General features: G+C 43.0%; 1 protein-coding gene across 1 annotated transcript; it reads left to right on the top strand.

Annotated features, from left to right (window-relative positions):
* Positions 1 to 17,033: 17,033 nt before the first annotated feature.
* Positions 17,034 to 18,784, top strand: LOC133899298 (protein SOB FIVE-LIKE 4-like). The gene has a single exon (XM_062340275.1). It carries the CDS (start codon positions 17,765 to 17,767, stop codon positions 18,257 to 18,259), a length of 495 nt encoding a protein of 164 aa, XP_062196259.1. The 5' UTR covers positions 17,034 to 17,764; the 3' UTR covers positions 18,260 to 18,784.
* The last annotated feature ends 6,927 nt before the right edge of the window (positions 18,785 to 25,711 follow it).

The following is a 25,711-nucleotide window of genomic DNA, read 5'->3' on the forward strand; positions in this document are numbered from 1 at the left end:
GGACCCAGAGTTGTTGTCCTGCTTTCTTGTTCTTTTGAAAAGTAGATTGGTTAGTTAAGAACTTACATGGTGAAGGTACCTCTGTCCTGTCAAATGTTTGATTCGAAAAGACAAGAACTATGAGACCATAATAGGGAACAAAAGAAAATTCTGAATATTCATGAATGCCAAATATGTAACCACACCCTGCTTTAATTTTCCAATCAGCTTGAGACTATCAGTACAATCTTATATGAGTTTGTATATGTTTATACGGCGGATTAGCGGTTAATTGCAGGAGTTAGCAATGTGTGTTGTTCAAATTCAGTACTTGAATTTATGGGATAAGTTAAACTTCATCTTAGGTAGAAAGGTGCTTGTCTTGCAGTTTAGTCTAAACTGCATCTTTGTTGTTTAATGAAAAGGCTAATTGAGCCAACTAAACCCACAAGAAGGACAGGACCAAGCTAGAAGAAGCAGGATGGCATGATCAACCACTAGACAAGTCAAATGCAGGTCATTTTCTCCTCTGCTCCTCCTTTTTGCATGCATGGCTGTTCCTGTGTGTTGTCCTAAACCTGCATCACTTGTTGTCGGCAACAAGATAAGCACATAGGATAAACACACAAACCACAAGGCTATGGCCTATTAAGTACTAACCAATGCAATGCAACTACTCTCTACTGGCTTCTGATATTTCTATCTGATTGCCCGCTGGTGAAGTTTCCTTGTTTGATGGGCTACTCATCAAAAGAAATCTTTTAGCAAGCAGGTTATGCGTGACTAGTGACTACTTCACCAAGATTCTTATGTCACCAATTTAATTTAATATACGCATATATGATGATAAAGAACTGTGGCAATTGAGCTCACCTCAACTGCTTGTTTCCTTGCAGATTTGGGTTTCTGACCATGCTGCAGCTGCCAGAAAGGGTTGCACAGTTGTGTTTGCCTGCAGCAGAGAAGTTAACAACTAAGAAATGCAGGCCGGCTGTGACAAAGCTTGTAGGGCTTTTATTCATTCCACTGGATTTTATAGTCAGTTTAAACCTCAACGGACTCCAAATCATGCAAGTTATGGACTCAAAGCAATATGGCGAATGATCACTGACATCGAGTGGAGTTTGGTTTGATGCAAGACAAGAATTTCAATGGAGGAGTTTGACAAAACAAAGACAAAATGGTTTATTTGATCCGAGTTAATACGGGTATGATGGATTGTGTTCAGAAACGTGAGATTTTCTGTGAGATAGGAATAACAAGTAGTAGTAGTACGCAATTCTACTATTGTTTTTGTTGGTTTGTTTGCAAAAGCTGCAGAGACAGACTTTTTTTTTCCTCGAGCATCTTTCCTTATCTTGTTATGTGTTGAGAATAACCCAGTAGTTGACTTCAGGTAAGGTGCTGCCCACATTGTTGCATCGTTCCGATTGAAATCTTTTGTGACATTGACACTGGACATGAACTAATATTCTCGGTTATGCAGATGGCATATTTATCATAGCGTTCGTACCTACCTCCCTTTGTAATGTTGTGCACTTCTTTTTTCCTTCAACGAGGATTAACAATGCTGCACATCCATGCCAAAGTGACAGTGTTCGGATACATCTATAGTAAAGCTCAATCAATGCTTCAATGTTAAGTGTTAGAAGAGGCAAAATATATACTTGTTCCTGTGAATTCAACCAAACCAAACTTCAACCGTGTTGATATCACACCTTGTCTGGTTGCTCCTGCCATCTTCTTGCCTCAGTTTGACACAGTAACACGGTAACTTGGCAGTTTGGTAATCAACTCGTTGGTTGGGTAACACTGGCATGCAGCTTCAGTCTAGTCTCTCGTGGATCCCAGCGACCTGACATCACCAGAACGCGGCTACGGAAACAAAGCACTTCGTGTCGCCTCGCCTTGCCCTCACACTCCCGCTCCCTACGTATGCGGGGGACATGTGCCGTGCTTACACGACTTCACGGTAAATTCTTTGTGGAAGCGTAGCCTATGTATCAGATGACATAACACATCAATGCTGTGTTTTGCAATCTTCACTACGAAGCAAGTGTCACAAGTCATTCACAGGATTCTTTCCCGCAAAAATATAAAAGTAGATAACATATAATATCTTATTTGACAAATCAAATTGAAATATATCTTGATTTATTTATAATAAATGATTGATATTAGTATTTATTTGGATGGATGATCTTCGATTTTACATGAGTTTTGATTTGATTTGAATTGATTTGGAATTTTATTTGAGCATATTGATTATAGACTAGTTGTAATTGAAGTTAGAGATATGTGTTTTCTTGTCTCATGTTGTGCAGGTAATAGATACAACTTGACGGTTGACGGCAGGATGATCAGTGTCAGTAGAGTGCTTGGTGCCAAATGATCCAGGAGGCCGGACGGAGTCAAGAGTGATCATAACTGAACATGTGGAGTTCAAACAAAGCATAAAAGACGGATGAAAAGGACGTGTGCTCGCTTGCAGGCTTCACCGAGGACGTCTCACCACCAAGCGGTAAAATGCATTCTGAAGTATCTCAAGCATACTCTCGAGTATGGCCTTTGATTTTCTGCATCCTCTTCGCTTTCTCTTCGTAGCTTTTCGGATATAGATTTTGCTAGTTGTAGAATTGACAAGAAGAATACCTCTGATACTTGTCATTTCTTAGGTACTTCTCTTGTATGTTGGTCTCTTCTCGCAAGTAGTCTAGCGTTACGCAGTCTACTGCTGAAGCTGAATATGTAACTATTGCTCACAGATTTTGTGGATGATTGTTACTTTGAGAGATTTTGGGTTAGATTTCAGAAGTGTGTTATTTTAGTATGACAACACTAGTGCCATAAGCTTAGCCAATAACCCAATCCAACACTCCTGAACCAAACACATAGATGTGAGATTCAACTTCCTGAGAAACCACAATGAGATGAGAGACATTGAGTTGAGATATATAGATACCCAACAACAGCTAGCTGTCATCTTTACCAAGCCTCTAGATGCAATAAGATTTGCCTTTATAAGGGGAGAGCTTAAAGTGTGTCATTCCTATAGCATTGTGTGAGGGGGAGTTGCCTTTGTATATACTCTAGTTTATTTTTATTGCATTTTTATTGCATAGCATTTTGTAAGATAATCATGTTAGCAAGCTTCACTTATATGTTATTTACATTTTTCCTGTATTAATTGTGAATTTATGTTAAGTATAGTGGATGTATAACAATTTGTGCAAGCTTAGGCTCTTATTAAAATATGGCGTAAAATATATTGAGCAAGCTTATCTTTTCTAAGAATGAATTTAAAATGTGAACATAATCTCTTATCACCCTTGAGTATTTGCTTTAGCTTAATTAGTACTTAAATTAGGCTTAGTTCTGTAAAAGCTTGTGCTAGGTCTCTTTGTTCAGTTCAGCGTTGGTGGTCTTTGACCTTTATCTATGTAAATGTTTAGGCCATGATTAACCATTGGGAGAGCATGTGATCTTTTGTGTTGCAAAGGCACAACTTATTTTGGTTTTATGAAAAATTGCATATCTTGAATCCTTTGTTGAGTTAATAAAATGAATGATCAAGTTTTGACCTGAATTGAATCCAATATGGTGGCTTAAGGCTTTATGTGGTTTGCCAAAGAAGTGAACCCATTGTTACTTAAATCTCACTTGAGGATAATTAAATGATCAAATGAGAAAGTTAACTTGTGCTTTTTAATCTGCTAAAAATATTTTTTTTATGTTGTCAAACTAAGTCTTGGATTGATATGTGAGTGTTTGCATAGCCCATTGAGTTAAACTTGGTAGCCTAGTTTGAACTTGACATAGCACTAGTTTCTCTAATATTTACACTTATCATGAAACTGTGGATATTTTTTTATGATATCTTTTGGATAATTGAACAATATGATCAAAACTCGCTTCACTCCCAGTGCTTGTGACATGAACTCACTTTGAGATTTTGTGCGTCTTTGAGTTATATTGTTTATTATTCATAGTTCTTTGACATCTCTAGTCCTTACAAGTGATTTGTGATCTATATGTGACGCTTTGTAGGCTTGCATTTTATTTGCAAATCTTTAGCATTGTCTTGTATCCCTTGATGTTTGCATTGTCAAAGGGTGAGAAAATATACCTAAAGATATTATGCACAAATATTCAATAAATGGGAAGAAAATTGCATTTATCTAGAAATGAAAGTGATAAAAAAATATGTTCAATCATCAAGGAGGAGCATGTGTTTTGGGTTTTTTAATTTTTCTTGGTCTTTTAAAGTTTTTGGCTCGTCTTTGCTTCTCTTAGGGTTTTTGCAAATTTTATGCCAAGTGACATATTTTTGCTCTTTCTCGAGTTTTTGGTCACTTGGATGAGCTTATCTTATTTTAATTTCTTCAAATCAAAATATTTGTGCTTTAAGGGTTGTCAATGCACTTATCGAGGAGGAGATTGAGAAACCAAGTTGAAATGTGCGTTGGTTTACTTATGATGAGTGATTGCTATTGGTATTTATTTAGTTTGATGGTCTTTGGTTTTGCATGAGCTTTGATGTTATTTGAATTGATTTGGGATTTTATTTGAGCATATTTATTATGGACTAACTGAAATTGGAGTTGGAGATATGTGTTTGCTTGTCTTATGATATGCATGTGATAGATGTAACTTGACGGTTGACAGTGGGATGATCGGGGCTAAATGGAGTGCTAGGTGCCGGACGATCAAGGAGGCTGGGCGGAGTCAAGGGGGATCCTAGCCGAACACGTGGAGGTCAAGCAAAGCATGGAAGATGGATGGAGATGGCGTGTTGATAAAGTCAAGCAAAGGGAATACCGGTGCAAGTGACAAGGCGCCCCGAGGGATTTAGAGCGGGAGAGACTTGTCGGCGGTCATGATCGCAAGACGGAGTACACACGTCGACATCGGAGTACTTGTTTAAGGTGTAAGCAAGTGGGGAATCACACTTTGAGAAGCGTGCAAGGGTTTCACGGTGGGAGGACTGGAGGAGTACATGACACCATCATGAAGCTAAGTTATGAAGGCGTTGTGGCAGTCCAATGAATCGAGTAGAAAATGGACCAAATACCCTCGGTGGTAGGTAGAGGTGTACTACAAGAGGAGTATTTTGGGGAAAAGTTAGGAAACTTAGGGGACAAGTTTCCTAATCTTATAAATAGAGGGGTAGGACTATGGGAGGAGATGAACCAGCCATTTTGAGCCCCTTGTACTATCCATATGAGAGTTTGGTGCTAGGGTTTTAGAGGAGAGGAAGAGCAGTGCTTAGTCTATGTATTAGGTGAGAGCTTTGTGAGAAAAATCTTTGTAATCTGTCTAAAATAGTGCTGACCTCTGCTGCAATGAAGTTTATTCTTCTTCATGTTATTGTGTTCACCTCCTTCTAGTTTTACTCTATTGGTTCCCTTACAAGTTTGCAAGTTTTTCGGTTTCTGGATTTGATTTTCGTTTTGATTTTTGGGCTGAAATTTCAGCACCGTGTGGGGTCATTCTTCTTGTTACTAAAGGTATAAAATTTGTATATACACACTTATATGATAGGGTCTTAAATTCTCTTGCCTCTAGACAATCAATTTGGAGAGTTCCGTTGCTCGGTGTTCATCTTTTCTTGTTTCTTTGCATGTTGTGACCTTTCGAGCGCTAAGACATATGGATTTATCTTAAATGGAACCTATGGTTCTATATTATCCGTGGAGTCATGTTGCCTTGATTTTCTATTGTTAAAACTTCTATCTTTTTTGCTTCTGCTTGAGCTTTGAGGTGCATTAGGTGATCCAAATAGGAGAAGGTCATCGATTTCGTAAAATTTTTTTGAAGCGTCTATTCACTCCCCCTCTAGTCACCAATCTCGTTCCTATAATTGGTATCAGAGTTGGATTGATCACTTGTTGACATTAACTGGTTTTATGATCCGTATGCGATAATGGAGAGAAGTGGAAAAATTCCGTTCTTCGATGGTCGAGAGTTTTCGTACGAGAAGGTGCACAGGAAGTGCAATATGAGAGATTGTGGACTCAAATTATGTGATTCATGTTGCTCGTTCTTCTCCAGCTCAGATTGAACAATATGAGGCCAACAACAAGGCTCACAATATATTATTCACTAGCATAAGTCGTAATGAGTTTGACAGAGTTCAACACCTCTATATTGCTCGCGAAATCTGGTCGACTCTTAATGTCTTTCATTATGACACTAATTAGATTAAGGTCAGACGTCAAAGCAATTACAACCAAGAATACCAAATATTTATGCAAGGGCCTGGTAAATATTTGGATGCTATGTTTGCTCGTTTTGATGGAATTATGAGCAGATCCACTGGTGTTTTATCCTACTCTAACCATGAGAGAACGATCAAGCTTCTCTATACTCTTGACCGTAGCATATGGGAAGTGAAGATATCGAGCATTGAAGAGTCACTAAGTTACGACGCGTTAATTTGTGATGAACTCTTCAACAAGCTCAAGTCCACCGAGATAGCCAAGGCGGGTCAGAATGGCCTCGAAAACTCCCTGTCTCAAAATATGATGTTGGTTTTTGGACTAAATAGTGGCAATCAGGCTGGAGCTAGCTTTTCTTGTGCTAACACCTCACCGAGTGGTTTTGCTTTGTCTTTCTTGGTTTCTATCACAGGGGAGCAGATGGATACACTGGATGATGATGATCTTGCTCTCATCGTAAAGAAGTTCACCCGCTTCTACAACAACAGGTGATACCACTCATTTCAAGGTGGATTGCCCCAAGCTTAAGAAGAGGGAGGATAGCAACCATGACTACAACAAGCTCAAGAAGAAGAATAAGAAGCCATTCTTCAAGAAGAACAATGATAAGATGGCCAAGAAGATGACCAAGGTGGCTTCTAGGGCATTCGTGGTAGCTCTTAGTGACATCGACATATCATCAAGCTCGGAGGAGAGCTTGGAGAAGGAGGAACTGCAAGTGAAGAACAAGAAACAACAACAACAACGACCCCGAGCTTCATCCCTCTGAGGTATTACCTTCCTACGATCAGCTTTTCATCCAAGTTGATACCTGGAATGATGCTCTAGTTAGCCAGAATATGTTACTTAAGAAAGTTGTGTGTGAGTTGAAGGAGCTTAGGCCTAAGTATGAGTCTATTTTTCTGAGCTTGAGTTTCTTAGGTCTAGGGCCAAGGTTGAGGATGAGAATTATGAGAGTTGCTTGGTTATCATGAGTAAGCTTGTCGAGCTTCAAACTACCGAGAAGAAGCTCTTTGAGGAGGAGTCTAGACCTACTCTCTTAGACGCTTGTAAGAATTGCCCTTTGCTTTCAAAGGATGCTAAAGTAAAATACAAGTGTATAAAGGAGCTTTAGTCTAGATTGGAGAGTGCTGGGAGTTCTACGGATGTGTAGCCTAAGTGTCACACCTGCATGATCTTTAAGGATAAGCTCAGCTGGGTTAGAGGGCAAGTTGAAAAACTCATGGCTAAGAATGAGTGCCTCCTTTCTATTGTGGAGAATTACTCAGAAGGCAAGGGTAAAATAGATTTGATCTTGACCAAGAATATAATATATGCTGATAAGGCTGAGTTAGCTTTGGGTTTGGACTTTGAGAGAGTTGTTTACACCAGTTCTAGCAAGATTGTATTCACCCCACCCAAAACCGTGGGATGACGAGAGGAGTGTGTCATCACGAAGCTTGCATCAAGGCAAAGCTAAGTCGTGAAGGTGCTGCAGTCATCCAATGAATTGAGAAGAAAATAGACCAAAATATCCTTATTGATAGGGAGGAGTGTACTACAAGAGAGAGATATTTTAGGAAAAAGCTAGGAAATTGAGGGATCAAATTTTTTAGGCTTATAAATAGAGGAGTAGGGCTATGGGAGGAGATGAACCAACCATTTTGAGCCTCTTTTGCCATCCATTTAAGAGCCTTATGCTAGAGTTTTAGGGTTTAGGAAGATGGGTCATTAGCCTATGTATTAGGTAAGAGTTTTGTGAGAAAAAAAATCTTTATAATCTATCTAAAATAGGGCTGACCTCTGCTACAATGAAGTTTAATTTTCTTTCTGTTATTGTGCTCACCTCCTTCTAGTTTTCCTTTATTGGTTCCCTTGCAAGTTTGTAAGTTTTTCGGTTTCCGAATTTGATTTTTGGGCTGAAATTTCAGCACCTTGTGAGCTCATTCTTCTTGTTACTAGAGGCATAAAATTTGCATACACATGCTTATATGATAGGGTCTTGAATTCCATTGCCTCCAGATAATCAACTTGGAGAGTTTCGTTGCTCGGTGTTCATCTTTTTTTTTTGTTTGCAAGTTGTGATCTTTTGGGTGCTAAGACATATGGATTGATCTTAATGAAACATATGGTTCATATACCATCCATGAAGTCGTGTTACCTCGATTTTCTTTTGTTAAAACTTTTCTCTATGTTTGCTTCCATTTGAGTTTTGAGGTGCATTGGGTTCTCCAAATAGGAGAAGACCATCGATTTCATAAGAAATTTGTTGAGGCGCCTATTCACCCCATCTTTAGTCGTCAATCTCGTTCCTACAATATTTATACAAATAGATAATATATTATTGTATTTATAATTATAACAAGTGTATTTGACACCTTATTTACTAAAAACCCATTTTTGGTACACCATACATAGAAAAAGAGTCGGCCACACTGTTTTCGGCACACAAGGTGCTGAATACAATACTGTGTACTATATTCGACACCTCATGTGTCGAAAACACACAATATTCGGTACATGATGTGTCAAATACGATGCACAGTGTCGTATTCGGCAGCCTGTGTGCCGAAAACAGCCGACATCATGTCACGTTGCGTCAAGCTTTCAACGCAACCTTTTGCTTTTGGTGCCACTGCATCCGTGTGTTGTTGCCTTTTGTTTTCGGTGCGTCGCTTTTTGTGCATCGCATGTTGCCTGCGCAGGCTATAAAATGAGGAGGAGGAGGAGCGCAGCATGAGGCGAGGAGCAACAGCGTAAGGAGAGGAGGAGCAGCACCGTGAGGAGAAGAGCAACGGTGCGAGTTAAACACTTCGAGAATGCTACCTTCAATTATAATAAGTACTTAGATTGTATAGGTAATTAATACTTAGATTAGTAATATTGATTAGAGTAAGTAGATGGTTTAATCCATTCAATTACATTTGTTAAATTATATTAAGTTAATAAAGTAGAATACTTAGATTACGTATTTAGTTAGTACTTGGATTAGTAGTAGTGATAAGTAATAGTGATTAGAGCCGATATCTTACAGTTGAGATCTGTTGTGCTTGTTGCAACCTATAGAGGATTGTGTGCTATAACCCAGTAGTCAAAGAAGAAATGATCTGTTACAAGTTACCTACACCTCTTATGACTATGGAGTTGGGAGTGCCTCCTGGTTTATTAGCCTTGGGTGAGCAAGAGCTACTATCCAGTCCCCATCTCTGATAACATTGCAAATGACATGAAGCCTATGATGGGCTATCGATAGATTCATGCCAGACTGATATGAAGTCAGCAGTAAGACCATGGTAGCTACTCTCGGGTGATTAGTGATATGAACGTCTTTAATGTCGATCTTGTGGAGTGAGATCCATGATGTACGGCATGAGTGGCTAAAATTGCGACTAAAGGGCACATCATATCCTCTTGTTTGCGTGACTCAGACATATGGATGGCCAAATACTTCTTGTTCTACGTGAACAACATCGAAGTATATTCTCCTGGGCATGTACATAGATAGTTCAAGTACCGACATGTGGTGCTAGTACCTCCCCCACGAGACGTCGAACGGGCGCATAAGTAAGTGTGTACGTAGCATTAGTATCTTAGGTGATCCATGTTATAAAATTATAATTGTTTATATCATGTACAAGAAGAACGCACAGGGGACCGGAGGCATGCAGGACTGTGCATCCGTGAATGCTAAGCATATATAGAGGTGAACGGAGTCAACTGTGGTGGATGTAGTCGTTCCTGCCGGACAATACGACGACACCACATACTTGGAGTACCTTTCGTAGTACTATCAACACACGCATGCGACCTTACTCAACGGACATGTAAAGTCGCCCCTAGACCATTCCCTGAGGGTCATGTCTGTCTTCTTCATATTGTGGTAAGTGATGTGATACTTCTAACAGTTTTAATTGGTTAAACCTCTGTATTACTGATATGACTCTCATCATATACAGACCGAAGAGGCATACGAGATGTATACACAGTCGGAGCAAGCTTGCGAGGAAGCAAGCGAGTCATCAACGCAGAGGGATCGAAACCCTCTTAGGGACTACATGAGGACGAGAGGGCCTCGCTTGATATCCGTTATACGTGGCCTCGCTTGTGCCATGCGTTGGAGGGGATACGACCTACCAGCCATGGATCCGTCCCATACCTCCCACAATAGGCACTCGTCCAGTGCCCATAGGGAACTCGTTCGGGAACAGTAGCGAGAGACACCTTCGGTTGTGGAGCATCGTGTGTCACGCACGTAGACTCCTAAGCCCGAGCAGTGTACACTGGGTTTACAGCCCCTGCAGTAGACACAACCTCCTCAGACTACGATGACACCTCCGCCAGCAGCATCGACTTATCAAGAGGACATCATTGACTGCACGCAGCAGATGCTTAAGTGCAGTGGCACATAAGATTTTGACTGGACTGTTGCAATGCAGACCACTAGCTTCACCGAGCTCATCAACGGACAGTACCCCTACTATTCCGATGCACCTGGAGGTTCATGGTGGTACCAGCAGGGTGAGCCTTCGGCACACCAGACTCCATCAGAGCACATACTAGAGGTGTCCACACTTCTGCATGAGGATCCTTCATCGTGGTACATGCAGGGCCAAGTTAACGAATGTGGATACACGTTTGGTGGGGTCCCACAGGGCAGCACGATGAAGATGACGAGCAAAGGCACATGTGGTAGGGGCTAGCGTAGGTCACTGGGATAAGGGCTACACACCCGCCCGACGCTTACACTCCTAGGAATTACATGCGACGTCGTCATCGTTGAGTAGCCAGTACAATTGTTCGGTGCACTTGTACTTGTTCATGACACATGTATTATTCGCTTTATTGTCATAGTCGTCTCTATTATATCTTATTCACTCTATTGTTAATGTAATTACTTTTAATTTATTTAATGTTTGTTAGATAATTATGACACATAACTTTATTTATTATTTATTCTTTAAGCATTATTACATATTAATTATGATATTCACTACTTGTTTAACATTTCTTAAATAAGCAGGGATTCGTGCTTTGGTGCAGAGCCACAACATTGCAGTCAAGAAATCTATGGCACGATCTTTTAGTATAGGTTTTCTATGGACACATATAACGATCGATATAGCACTTCATGCCTCCTTGCAGGTTGTGCGTGAAGGAAATGATGATCCCTTCAAGGAGAACAACCTAATACAAGCCGTGTCCAAATTGCATGCAAGACCTTTATGTTATGCGTTAACTGCTCTGCTCCAACATGTAACCACTAATAACTTTAGGGCCCTCTTGCACGAGAGGCGTCAAATGCATCTCAGGGTGTGTGAACTAACCAACCATCTTCTATGCTAGGTTTCTCTAGGAGGCAAAGAAGGATAGTGATATTGCCTGACCAATATGCATCCCGCATTTAGGTTTGTTATTTTCTATTTGGTCACCTTACTTATCTTTTTTCCATTGATTCGGATGCTCCTCTTTTACGTTAGGTGTTCTCGGAAGACGCATGGTTCATCAACAAAGATATCTCAAACTTTTTGATGATGTATATGCTCTTCGGTGGGGATGTGATACCTGTTTCTCATAGAAGACGATGAAGATCAACGAACCAAAGGGTTACCGGGATGCCCTCTACTATTCAATTAGAAAATGATGAAGACGATGAGGATGATGATTTCATGCTATCAATGCCTCGATATTTCAACAGCAATACAGAAGAAGGTTTAATGAACACTTCAAGATGACATACTCGTACCCTGATAGCTCAAGATGACGACGACGATGGCGATTCCATGTCATAACGACCCCTCCCTCTGAGGCTTGTATCTCCAGAGGACACTAACGACCCTAAAGATGATGATATATTTACTAGTACTCATCCTTACAACTTTTCATCACCATCTCGGAAATGATAACCATCTTACCCTGATAGCATTGACTGGCACAACTGATATTCTTCCGTTAATTTGCGTCGCCATTTTCTACCGCCATCTTGAGATGATATAAGTATTCAATAGATATATACTATGCATCTTGAGATTAATGATAAATGGGGAATATTGTTACACCGTTCCATACTTCAGCAATAGGGATAAGGTCACGAGCCTTAGTAACAATAATTGATTCGTACATGTTCATCTGCCAATTTTGTTGTCTGCGGACAAAAGGTGTTAATAAACAGTTGTCGAATGCGTCTCTGCTTGGATCATTTGGTGGATGGCCTTCAAATAGTTGCATGACCCTTCTCCACCTACCACACACACGGTTTTTAGAAAGACTACTACACATCGTGAGATATATTCATACCTATGTCCTGACTCAGGTTTCAGATACAAAGTGACCGCACGACTAAGCTTTGAATATAAAATGACAACACCTCCATCTTGAAATGACCGCACGACTCTTTCTCTCTCTGTCGGCGGACGCAACAGGATTCCCTGAGATCCACATTGACATCGCAATAACTCTCCCTCGAGCGTGCATTATCTTTGAGCAACAAAAACTCAACTAGCATCTACTTTTGTCCGATGCGACGGGTGTAATCAGGGCTAAAAGCAACTTAATATTGATTTAATGTGAGTTGTAGGTAGTACATAGGTAGCGCTCGCATGCAACCAGATTGATTACAGAGCCCTCACACCGTAGGCGGCAGAGGGGGCCTGGTTGTATTAGGTACATGATGTGCCAAATACGACGCTGTGTACCATATTCAACACCTCATGTGCTGAATATAATATGTTTTCGGCATATGAGATATCGAATATGATGCACAGTGCTATATTCAGTATCTCGTGTACTGGAAACAGTAGAGCCGCTCTTTTTCGATGTACAATGTATCAAAAATAGGTTTTAGATAAATGAGGTGTTGAATACTTATACTACATTTATAAATATAATATTATTATTTTTTATTAATATAGTTTAATATGTTGTCTATTTTGTAACATTAATACGGTTTAATATAACATTATAACATTATATTTTTTAATATGTTGTCTATTTTGTATCCCGTGGAAGAGCGCGCCTCGTGCTGCCGCGAGCGTAGCCTGCATGGCTGCATGTGGCCGCGGCACCGGCAGGCGGACACGTCAACGCACGAGCGCACGGAAGGCCACATGCGTGACATCGTCGCATCTCCTCCAAGTACGCTGCACACAGCGCAGCAACGCCATCCCATCCTTCCCACAGCACAAACGCTACTACTTGTCCAATCAGAAAGAAATTCTTTGTCTCGAGAAAAAAGAATTTATACATTGACCTTTCGAGCCGAACCGAAGGCGGCAAGAACGTACGTTCCCAATCATCGAGAAGAAAAAGAAATTAGCGAGAAAACAGAGGCAGAACCATGCAATTATGCGTCTGATTGGACCGGTGAATCAGAAGAGCCGTGCAAGATTGTGTAGGCCTGCAGGGGAGGCCGGCGAAGGTGTCAAGAGAATCCAGTTTGACGCAGGGAACAGGGAGGCATGTTCCACTCACTTACCCCGGGACGACGACGCGCTTGCCGCAGGACCCTCCGTCCGCCTCTGCTACGAAATTTACTCCTAGCCTCGTCGCCTCCCACCTCGCCATGACGTGGATCTCCTAGTCTCGTCGCTAATGTGTGAGATCGAGCTCACGTATAGCGAAGAAGTTATCGTCACTTCGATAGTGAATCCGAATCACTCGCTATGTGTAGGAATGTTTTTATATTTTTTTATTTCTGACAGTTTTCGGATTTTTAAGGCTTATACATAAACAAGGTGAAAATAAGAAATATAATTAAAAAAGAGCTGAAAACGGTTTAGATATCATCTGGTTGATGCTGCCGCAATCCCGTTTTTATACGGGATATTCTCATTTTTACCCATTTTCAATTCAAAGCCGCCCAATTCCCCTCGCCTCCCGCTCTCTCTCCTCTCCGATTCGAATTTATGGCCATAGGCGGCCGGGGAGTCGTCGTCGTGGATCCACATCCGGTCGCTCTTCGTCACCGTCGCTTCATCGTCATCCTCCTCCTCCGCTGCCACTGTGCCCGCATCTTCGGCCTGTCGCCGTGCCTCCGCAGTGCGGCCCTCGTCGGCCCCTCGTCCCGCGGCCCGTTGCTGCTCGCCTTCTCCGCATTGCGCAGTCGCCGGCCCGATGCTGGTCAGCCACCACCGTGCTAGCTAGCGCACGCGTGCAGGTCGGAGCCACCGCCGGCCTGACCGCGGTGGCAGCTCCTCCGCCTCGGACCCGCATGCGCATGTCGCCGATGCGTCAGTTCAGCCTGTTGCTCCTGCTACTCTACGGGAAGCATTACGGGAATCCTCTTCTACTCAGACTAGTACTGCCCTGTTGTACGACTCGGTTTGCATGTTGCTTGTCAACCGGGAGACCAATGAATGTAGTATGTGTGCATCATAACATTGAAGCATGTTACTGTATAGTTACCTTGTCAGTTGGTATTCTAACCTTATTTTCTGTTGGCCCCATGTCTGCTTGGTTGTGTCATTTGCTCAAAATAATTGGCCTGTATGTTTTCAGCGGTGGTATTAAATCTCCATGATCTAACGAAAAGAAAAAGGGCATTTTCTCGTGAACAATGGGACAATCCGTTTTTTATCTTGTCTGCAGCTATGATTTGAGTAGCTATAAGACCATCTCAACCACATCCTTTTCATTTTGTTCTTATTTTTTTCATCCTTGTTCCTATTCTTTTTATTTTTTTATCTCCATTAATTTTTCTTGAAAGAAATTTGTGAAGAAAAAATAGAGAACCCTATTTTGAAAAGATCATTCCTTCATGACGAGAATCGTAAAAAAAAAAAAAATCATTAGAGCGCTAAAGAAAACAAACGTGAAAGGATTCACATCCGCAAAAGAAATTCCTTAGTGATGTCTAAAGAGGAAAAGAATACTATCAAGCTCAAAAAGATGTAACATATTCATCAATGTAATGGCTTTTTCTTTGGTGTTAATGGACACTTTGCTTTATAGATCTGTTCGAATGCCTGTTTGCGCCAAAAGCATTCATTTGGCTCAATGTATGATATATCATGTTTCCATAAAGCAAGACTAAAACGAATATCATGTTGCACTTTAGCAGCATGCATCAACTTGTTACTCCCCTAAATAATTTCAGTAAAGGATGGATATCCTAATGTCATTGATGTCTTGTCTAATCTGTTAATAATTTATTTTTTTATGAAAGGACAACGGGATGGTTTTTTTCTTAGGCTTATCTTTTGAGTGAGGGTGTCTATGTGTGAGAGTATCGTATACTCATGTGTATATCATTGTTATATTTATGTATGGACGTTATTTTTATTTCGTTGTTTTAAGTCATGGATTCATGATTTTGATGTTGGTCTTCCTGATTCTAATCACTGGTTTTTCTCTGATACCGATATATTTTCATTTAGATTGGTTCATTTTTATAACCGATAATCTCATGTTCGTATTTATTTTTGGATTTCTCATTTTTATTTCCATCTAGTTTAAAAAATATAAAAGTGAAAATGATTAGAATTTTCCCGATCATCCCATCCCTAGCCATGTGCTCCTCCGCGCCTGCAAGCTTGACCATGCATGCAGAACAGTATTTCAAAATGCATGTTAACAGCTCGATATTCGTGGTTATCGATCAATTCGTTGCGATTCATATTCAGGTCAAGTTCAAACTTAAAATTCAAATTTTTTAAAAATAATAATAAAATCCAACCAATTTCTATTAAATTTTACTAAATTACTGTCGAAAACGGCGGATATAGAAGAAATCGCGGGGGCTCAGTGTTCTGTCTTGAAATGGAATTTTGAAACCTTGATACAGAACTGACCAGCCCTACCTGCGCGACGAGGCGCAGCGTGATTGGCCGTCGTCGCTAGCAACGCTCGCTCAGCGGCAGGCAGGAAGGCAGGCGGCAGCGAGAGCCCACAGGCGTGCACGTGCCGGCGGACGGACGGATTGGACAAGCTGATGGACGCGACGCTCGCCACAAGGCCGTGCCAGCCTGTGCCTGTGCATGCTATCGATCAGGGGCAGGGGCAGGGACGGGGACAGGGCGACGACATTTCTACTCTGCTCGCCAGTCTCCCTGCGGCACTGAACAGCTCACCGGGTCACTCACCGATCACTTCGAGCTTGAATGCTAGATCGATGGATGGATGGGGTTGGTTTTGTTTCTTCAGTGTCTCCTCGCCGTGTCAACTTGTGGATGCTCAACAGGGTTCACGAATTCGTTGGCCATCAAAATGCGGTGACGGACGAATTCTTCGAAATTCACAAATATCAGTATGAATTCGGTAAGAGTTGGATGAATTTTGTTAAATTTTTTATTTTTTAATTTTGAATTTGAATAGGATCAAATATAGTTATATTCTAAATACAGTGCTGATTGAATTCATTGAAAACCGTAAATTTTAAGCGGTTTTCGATGAATTTATAAACCCTGATGATCGAGCAGAATGAGCTTGCCATGCGAGTCAGGTTGCGCATGGAGGAGCGTTCACGGCTGGGTGATCGAGCAGAATGAGCTTCCAGATAAGCCAGCCTTGTCAAATGTCAATCGAGCATGCTTGCCGACTTGCCGTCGTTCTTGCCCTTCCGGGAAAGGTTGCAGCTCCCAATGCTGCACGTTCGAATGATAGGCGAACAGTTCAGGTTCAGCACATGATGAGAGCCTGCACTGCTTGTAGTCCATCGATCCTTCAGCACGCCTATCGTTTCAAGACTCCCATCGGCGTCTAATAATGCATCACATGAAACAATTCAGCTAGGCTTAAACCATCATTGCATCCATGGCCTTTTCCGGAGCCTGCTAATGGCTGCTGCATCCCCACAACTTTCTACTAGCCTCTACCGAAACGAACACTCCCAAACACCCTCTTCATCCATCATCCTGCCTCATTCTCACGTGCCCAAGCCATAGACGATTCAGCCATTGCCTTGTGAACTTGTGTCACAACCAGAGGAGCCGGCCAGACTAGGCTACCACCATGAGCCACCGCCACATGGGCAACCCAAGGGAAAGGCCTGTCACACTGCGTCGGAAACAGGCCTCCTCTTCCTCCTCTCGGCTTGGTGACAAGACAGAGAACAAAATGGTTGGGAAAGTTATGAGAGACAGTTGGAGGGATAGGCTGTCTTTCCCATTTAAGGACACTGCCGCCCTCTTGCAGCCATTCTCTCTCTCTCTTTCTCTCTCTCTACACAGGCACAGGGGCGCGCGCACATACACAATTACACATACGCACCCAGCAAAAATCTTGGCGTTTCTCGCGGTCCTACCCCGTCCTCCCCCTGCATTCCCTCCCCTCTCCTCTGAAGAAGAAGATGGCCAGGTGTCAGAGGCTTCAATGTTCTCCTCAGGTTGTGGGTGTCCAAGAAGCGCAGACGACAAGAGCAAGAACAATGGCTTCTTCAGCCTTGGATTGATGAGGTGCCCAGAGGAAGCATAATAAAGGGGAGCAAGCTAGCCAGTGTTCCTCCTCCAAGCTAGTATTCATTCTCTCTCAAGCTCAAAGCTCCTCCCTGTCGAGCCTCTTTTTCTTTGCACTGCTATTCCCTTGGCTAGCTCTTGTCTAGCCTTCTTGTTTCTCTCTCTCTCTCTCTCTCTCTCTCTCTCTCTCTCTCTCCTGCCATGGAATCCTCCTCCCATATCACTGGGGATGCTGGCGATGAGGGCTGCAACAGCAGCGAGTCTGGGTGGACAATGTACCTGGCCTCACCCATGCATGGTGATGATAGTGGCGGCGGGAAAGGAAGTGGCAGTGAAGGAAGCAGTGTGGATGATGGCTATGGTTACATCAGTAACAGGAGAAGTGGCAAGAAGGCGTACGATGATTACGCTGATGCTGACGACGATGATTCCCTGGCTTCTGATGCTTCAACTGGGCCAGCTAAAGTGACGGTGCCTTCCCTGCCGGAAGGAGGCAAAGAAGAAGATGAAGGCCATGGAAAGAGCAGCGGCGGCCGCGGTAAGGAAGAGGAGCAAGAAGAAGATGAGGTGCGTACCAAGTTCTCGACGAGCCCCCGCAAGAAAGCCGGAAAGGCCGAGAAAGGAGGAGAAGGCAAGTCATTGAGGAGAGGCCATAGCAAGAGAGGCAGTTCCTCGAGAACAAGCTTCTTCTGGTAAACGACCAAATCACCAAATGTATTAGAATCACTGTACTACCTGTACTACTACTAGAATGCCTCATGCAGCTTTTTGATTGCTTGCTAAGATCAAATCCTTGTTAGGAGCATGCATGGAGATCAAAGGTAAGGCTTTTTTTGGTCCTTTTTTTTTTGCCTTCCATGGTGTTCTCCCCTCGTTGACCACCCAGTATTAGGTTTTTTTTCGAAGAACCACCCAGTATTAGGTTAGCTGCTACCATGTAAATCAACTGTAACCTTTGGGTTTTTTTCTTCAATGCCCTGCTTTTAATGTTGCTTGCAGAACTTGCAATCTTCTCCTCTGTTCCTAGATATTAATGAACACTGCTCTAGCTCAGAACCTACTAGTACATACTGACCAGATGGATTTGAGGATTTCCTCAAGTTATTGGCACTGAAGCATGAATGGAGATAACAGTAAACAAAAAAAAATTAAGTCACTTCAATTGTCTGAACTTCCCTGGTATCTATAGTGTCAGGAATGTGTGTGCATATTCTGTGACAAACTTGCAATATTATTCAGAAAAAGAAGGCACATGCACCATGTTATCTTTCTACCAAAATCACCATAACATCTCAGCAAAGAATATCCATCTCATTCATCACAACCTAAGTTCAACTCAAACATAAAGAACACAAGTAAACATTGCTGCTGCTGCTGCTGCTGCTAGCTTTCTAAACTTGCCAACTCACATTCTTGAGCATTGAGCTAAGCAGATGCTGAGAGCAGGTGACCTTTGCTTGAGCTAATTTGTTGGGCATGGATGCCCATCATGCATGTGGTAAGTATATAACAATGCACCAGAAGAATTATGTAGCCAGGGAATATTTGTCTAACCATACCACTCATGCAGCATTAAGGCAGCAATTGCTGCACATGCTCTGGACAGGGTGGAAACAATTATTTGTCCATCACACAGATCATGCTAATTAATAGCCATAAACAAACCAACAACAACGATGTAAGCTGGATAGTTTATATACTAAAACCGCTCTTTTCTTTTCTAGCTACACCAAACAAAAAAAGGCATTCCCATGTTCTAGAAGAATATATGAGAAGAGCAACATGAGTACAGCTAATGCATCGCTTTTTGCACCAATCTGCTTGTATAATTTGGCAATGAGCTGCTATACTTTATACAAGAATTAAACAACGTACGGTTGCGCCTCTTCTAATATGTGGTGGCAGCAACATGCCGCAATTAAGCCCTGTCCCAATAATTTGCCACTTAACGAACTTGATCATAGAAACGTATAATGCAGGGATGCACCATATAATAAAGCACAACAGCAGATGCACAAGGGAGTCCAGCTATCACCTGCAATTCATGTATGATTGTTTTCTCCACAGCAGCAAGTGTCGAAAAGCAACTTTGGAACCGTTCCAATAATCATCGTCGCTGGGAAATAATGGAGGCAAAGATACGCCTCTGAAGCCTGAACTCTGAACAGCAGGATGTCATCCCTGGAAGAGGAGCAGCACGAAGCATTTCAGCAAGAGCTTGGCAGTATCTCTTCAGGGACAGGATAAATGGAATTGGCAATCACATCGGATATTATAAGAGACCAACTGAAACACTAGGATGGGTAAAACCAAAATAGTATCGCTCAGGCTTCAGACAAAAATGGAAAACAAAGATCTATGTATCTTGTGGAACCTACAACAGAACTGCAATGCTTATGTATAGCTATATAGTCTTTTGTTCTACTGTCTCACCATACTGCCAATAGTATACGTCTTGCTACAAGGAGGAAAAAAGAAATGTTATTTAAACGGAAAGTAAACGGAAATGTTCGGAAATCTTGATTTCAAGTTACTCAACAAGAACAGGGACCACCTGAACGCAACTCTGCTCATGACACCAGAACATCATAATTCTGAAATTTTATACTAAACTAAAGACATCAAAGTGGACTGCAGACTGCAGTTGTTTCAGAACTGGTAGTTTTTCAGTATTGGACATCATGCTCAATTAAAGCAGGGTAAAACCTTTACCTTGTAAAAATAAATAAATAAATTGGGCCACAGTTGACTAGGATAAAATTTCAGTTGGGGATGACTCCATAGTCAATGCCCGATTCTTCATCTAACAAATTGTGACATTGGAATGCACTAATCTCAGATTCGATGTCATCAGCTTGTAGCAACTAGCTTCAAACCACAAAATTACAGATTCAGATGCAAATTGCAATATACTGTGGTACGAATCGTACCCACTGCTGCACGAAAGAATTGTTTTTTGGGGCAAAGAAGTTATGGAGGATCCCTAGATCGTTCAAGTCGCTCCTCAATCCCCCAACCCCAACCGAATTACGCGCTATTTGTTACCCGAAATGTGGACCGGAGGCGGCGGAGCAGGGCACAGCCGTGACGGCGGCGGGCAGGCGAGGAGCGCGTGAGGACCACGGCGATGGGACATTGGGGCGGGAGGGGGCAAGGGCAACAGCGGCGGCCCACAGGCGCAGGGGAAGCGACAGCGAGAGCCGAGCGGGGCGGGGCTGACCATGTGGAGGGACGTTGACATACGTGGGACTGCGGGAGGAGCCCAAACCGTCGAGGGGCACGCGCAAAATCACGTAATGTCGTGTTTTTATCTAATCGAACGGTTCAAAATTAATTATGCAAACACTCGTATTTCATATAAATTTTATGATTCTTTTGCTTGTCAGTCAAGCTAATTTGCACCAATATGGTAAAAGTTTTGACGGAGTGAATAAGTTTACTTGAAAGTTTATTGCCATGTAGCCATTTCTAAAGATTAACTACATGAACTAAAGAATCACAAATGTTTTAAAAGGATAGACCGTGGGCAAACGTCCCCGGCTTTCTTGTAGGGATTGTAATAAAAGGTTATGGGTATAAATAGTGCACACTTATACCTGTATTTGATAGTTTTTATTTATTCGTAGGTATATCTGTGAATGTTTATAGACGAAGAGCGATAACAAATCTGTTACCCACGGATATACCTATTTACCGACTGACCCGATAAAGCAAAGTAACCACTAAAGTGCAAGCACGACATGATATGATCTGGCGTAAGGAGGGGAGGAGGATGCACAACACTGCACCTTGTGGGTGGAGAGGGAGGCATCGAGGTAGTGGCGATTGATGGTGAGCGTGTGCTGCTCGATGGAGGACTTGAGGTTGCGGCGCGCATGCAGCGTGTTTTGGACGTAGAAGATGGAGAGCACGCCCTTTGAGGCTAGCAGATACCAGCTGTTAGCTCCGCGAGAGCTTTGCAATCATTTAAGTGTTTGGAATCCTCTGTAGATGTTAAGTGGAACCAATACAATGATATCAAACTAGCACAAAACGCTCTAATATCTAAAATCCAAAGCTTTCAATCGTTGCCACCTGATTCTTTGTGCGTGGCACCTCCCTTCTCGGCGGCACAAGACAATGGCAGGTGGCCTGTTGAATTCGAGCAGCAATGCATGGTGAACCGGTATGGTGACTAACATCAGTGGCGGAGCTAGAATACCCACTACACGAGAATTCTAAGTGTGCCTGTGACACTAATCTGTAGTGGTATTTGTGAATTTTTTCTCAACAAAAAATAATTTATACTAGCATATGAGATATTTAGTGGTCTTATGACATCCAAAACCCCCCTAGCTCTGCCTATGATGACTATGGCTAATGCAACTAACCATGACAAAATGGCTTCTTGGGTAAGATTTCCCCCTTTTCTCTATCTTCTCGCCTGGAACATTTGCTCCGGTTTTGAATTCCGCTCCAACGTATGTTCGAAGTTCACTCTAGCGTGCTTTAGGTATGAACGCTTAGGTCGTGCTTTCACTCAAAAAAATCCAGACTATATACTACCGTTGGATCTAAAATGAACAATCCCGATTGTATCCAGAGGACAAACTTCAATCATCATGGCAACACCACCCAACCTTTCGTCTTTCGAGGGGAGATAAAAGAAAAAGAAAAGGAAGTCAGCGCAAATCTTTTCAAATGCCGTCCTCCCCGTGGCATCCGTGGCCACCCACCTTAGCTGCCTCCACCTCGCCGCCACAGGAGTTACCTGTCAAGGTGGATCACGATCATCTTATTTCACTTAATAACTTCACTTTAAATCAGAAATATTGCATAACTAATTAAAAATTATTATATAGCTAACTAGAAAATATTAAACTATTTATAAAACAAAAATATTATATAATTAATCAAAAAACATTAAACTTTAATAAAATTAAGATTCAATCTTGAATTGGTCACAGATCGAATGGCTTAAATGAAGTCTCGCACTTCAGTCAGATGATCTTGATCCTCTGCAGTAATGACCGATTAATGCAGATGATCACTTTGTAAACAATATAATACGACATCTGCTACAGCTTACTGTTACAACAGTATTTCAGTTTACTGCACCGACAAAAAGTACCATAGAGACGACGCTGTAGGGGTCGTTTTGGAGCCTTGTCTTCGGACCTAATGTCTGCGGAAATACCTTAATGTAGAGGACTGTTTATTCTCTACATTGATCGCTCCACTGCACAGTGCACAGGATCTGATTCCATCCTGATTCCTCCTCCCTCTCTGTGTCCCTCGCTCTCAGTCAACAGTCTCCATTCATCTCGCGCTCAGCTGATCGAACCCCTAGCGTTTCCGATCTCTCCCCGCACAGGAGGACGGGCCCGCCGCCGGCGCCGCGCTTGAGGATATGCATCGGCTTCCGTCGGAGGACTACCACTCGTAATGCCCCACTCGCCTGCCCCTCCTCTCTCGTGCTTCGTGTCTCCGCAATTTGTCTGCAGCTATATCGTTGAAAGGATTTGGGTCCAGGAATTAAGCGCAGTGTCGTGTGCTGTGTTGAGGGGTTAGGGTGTGAGTCTTTACGTCTCTAGAAATTGTTGGTGTATGCGTTAGGATGCTTGTCTGGGACTTATTGGTGATAACTGATAAGTAAGCTCCACGGCCACCTGAAGACCTGCTTGAGCTTCTGTGTGTGCACGCGGGTGCCTGAGTGGGGGTGCTTACATAATAGTGCGAACTGACAGGAATGGTTCATAAAGGGTATGAATGTGTGGGATGATTTCGGTCTTACGGTTTCTTTTTTGGTTAGATTGTTAATCGAGAATGTTGTGAGAGGATTTCCTGACCTTTCTGGTTTGACAGTTCAGCTTTGAGATCACAGCGACTTGTTTACATTTCACAAATTCATATGCTCTACTTAGTTTTCAGAGTAGAAAACAAGAATTGTATCTGATACACCATGATATGGCATAATACAGATGTAAGGACACCTTAGGCCTTTTTTCATTGCCACCATGCTGTTTATGTTAGAAGTCTTGTGAATCCACGTGAGACATTAGGAAAAAGCTTTTAGCCTGTTTGTAATTTCAGTCTGGGTTTATTTTACATTTTTATATTGTTACAATGTTCTCCATAATAATAGACCCTTAGTCCTTGTAACGAAAATGCATCTTTGCAACAACTTTGTTGGACGTTTTTGTAAAGTCTCCTTTGATCAAATAACTTGTAATTGTGAACTTCTCTATTCTGCTAGTGGAGTTCAGCTGCTCCTTCATCACTTTAAAAAATCATGAATTCTGAAACTAATAGTTCTTTTATTGTTCTGTAGAGAAGCAGAAAGCATCGGGCGCCATCCACAGCTGTGGCACCATCCTGTTTGTCGGGAAGAATGGAGAGCACAAAGCGCTTTCTGGCATCTACTTCATCCCACGGCTGAAGAACAATATCATCAGCGTGGGCTAGTTGGACAAGGGCGGCTCCAAAGTGCTAATCGAGGATGACATCTTGCTGATCTAGGACCGCCAGCGCTGCCTCCTCGCCAAAGTTTGTCGCAGGCACAACCGGTTGTACATCCTGCGCCTCGATATTGCCCGTCTCATCTGTCTCACGGCGCGCCACGACGAGAATGCCTAGCGATGGCATGCGCGCTACGACCACATAAGCTTCGATGCACTCCAGCGGCTGGCACACCATGAGATGGTGCGATGCCTGCCACAGCTAGAGTACATCGAGCAGCTGTGTGACATGTGTGTCACCACCAAGCACCGTTGGGCTCTGTTCCTGTCACAAGTCAAGCATCAGGCAAAGTAGCATCTCGACATTGTCCATGGAGACCTTTGCGGTCCCATCATACTGGTGACTCTAGGTGGACGTCGTTTCTTCCTACTGATGGTAGACGACGTCTGCCGCTATATGTGGCTGACACTCCTAGTTGCAAAGAGCGACGCAACAGTGGCGATCAAGGCGGAGGCGAAGGTGGAGCGGTTGGAAGCTTCGCATCCTTCACACTGACAACGATGGCGGATTCACGTCCATTGAATTTATGTGCCATTGTGCGTATCGCGGCGTCCAGTGACACTTCTTCGTGCCGTACAACCCACAACATAACGTCATGGTGGAGAGGCGCAATCAATCGATCGTCACAATTGCACGCGCACTCTTGAAATAGAGGGGCATATTGGCAGAGTTTTGGGGAGAGGCGATGAGCACCACCGTCTTCTTGTGTACCGACGAAGAGCCTAAATGGCATGACACTATTCATGGTTTGGCATGGTTGGAAACCGATGGTGAACTTCTTGCGCAACTTCGGCTGTCTGCCGTACGTCAAGGAGGTGCAACTTTATTTACAAAAGCTTGATGACAGGAGTATGCCCTGTGCCTTTATCAACTACGAGCATGGCGCAAAGGCGTACAACCTCTATGAGCGAGCACCAAGCGCATCCACGTATCATAAGATGTGATCTTGGATGAGGACGCCGGATGGAGCTGGGAGGCGGCTGCAGCTGGGAGCGTGGCTTCGTCGAGTGACTTGGCTTTGAAGTTCATGGTGAGTCAAGTCCATCTCTCGGTGGCCGACGGGCCCACCTTAGCCGAAGGAGGAATACCGACTGCGGAATCACCCACACCAACTCCAGCAGCGGCCAATGCGTCGCCCAGAACGTCAAGCGGCAATCTACCAGGGAGGCAGACTTCATCACGCCACCGCCGAATGACAGCGCTAGGCTTGATGCAAACCATGGCGACAAACCAGTACGCTACCACATCGTTGATAAGCTGCTTGGTGACGAGGGAGCTCTGGCGGGATACGCTACCCACATCTTGGACGACGTCGAGCTACACCTAGCGAGCGCAGGAGAGCCAAGCTCCTTTGTCGAGGCGGATTACCACGCGGCGTGGCGAGCAGCGATGCTGAAAGAGATAAAGTCTGTCGAGAACGGAATATGGATGCTGGTGGAGCTGTCGCATGGACATAGCCCAATTAGGCTCAAATGGGTGTTCAAGCTCAAGAAAGACGAAGTCGGGGCTACGATCAAGCACAAAAGCATGCCTCGTCTCCAAGGGCTATGTGTAGCTTCCAGGAGTGGACATGCAAAGGTATTCACATATGTTGCCCGTTTGGAGTCCGTGCACCTGCTACTCGTGCTAGCTGCCCAAGAGGAATGGCCG

The sequence above is a fragment of the Phragmites australis genome, chromosome 18, assembly GCF_958298935.1.
Source record: "Phragmites australis chromosome 18, lpPhrAust1.1, whole genome shotgun sequence".
Taxonomy (NCBI): domain Eukaryota; kingdom Viridiplantae; phylum Streptophyta; class Magnoliopsida; order Poales; family Poaceae; genus Phragmites; species Phragmites australis.

Excerpts from the sequence above, each read along its gene's own strand:
- LOC133899298 (XM_062340275.1), top strand. The coding sequence starts at position 17,765 with ATGGAATCCTCCTCCCATATCACTGGGGATGCTGGCGATGAGGGCTGC.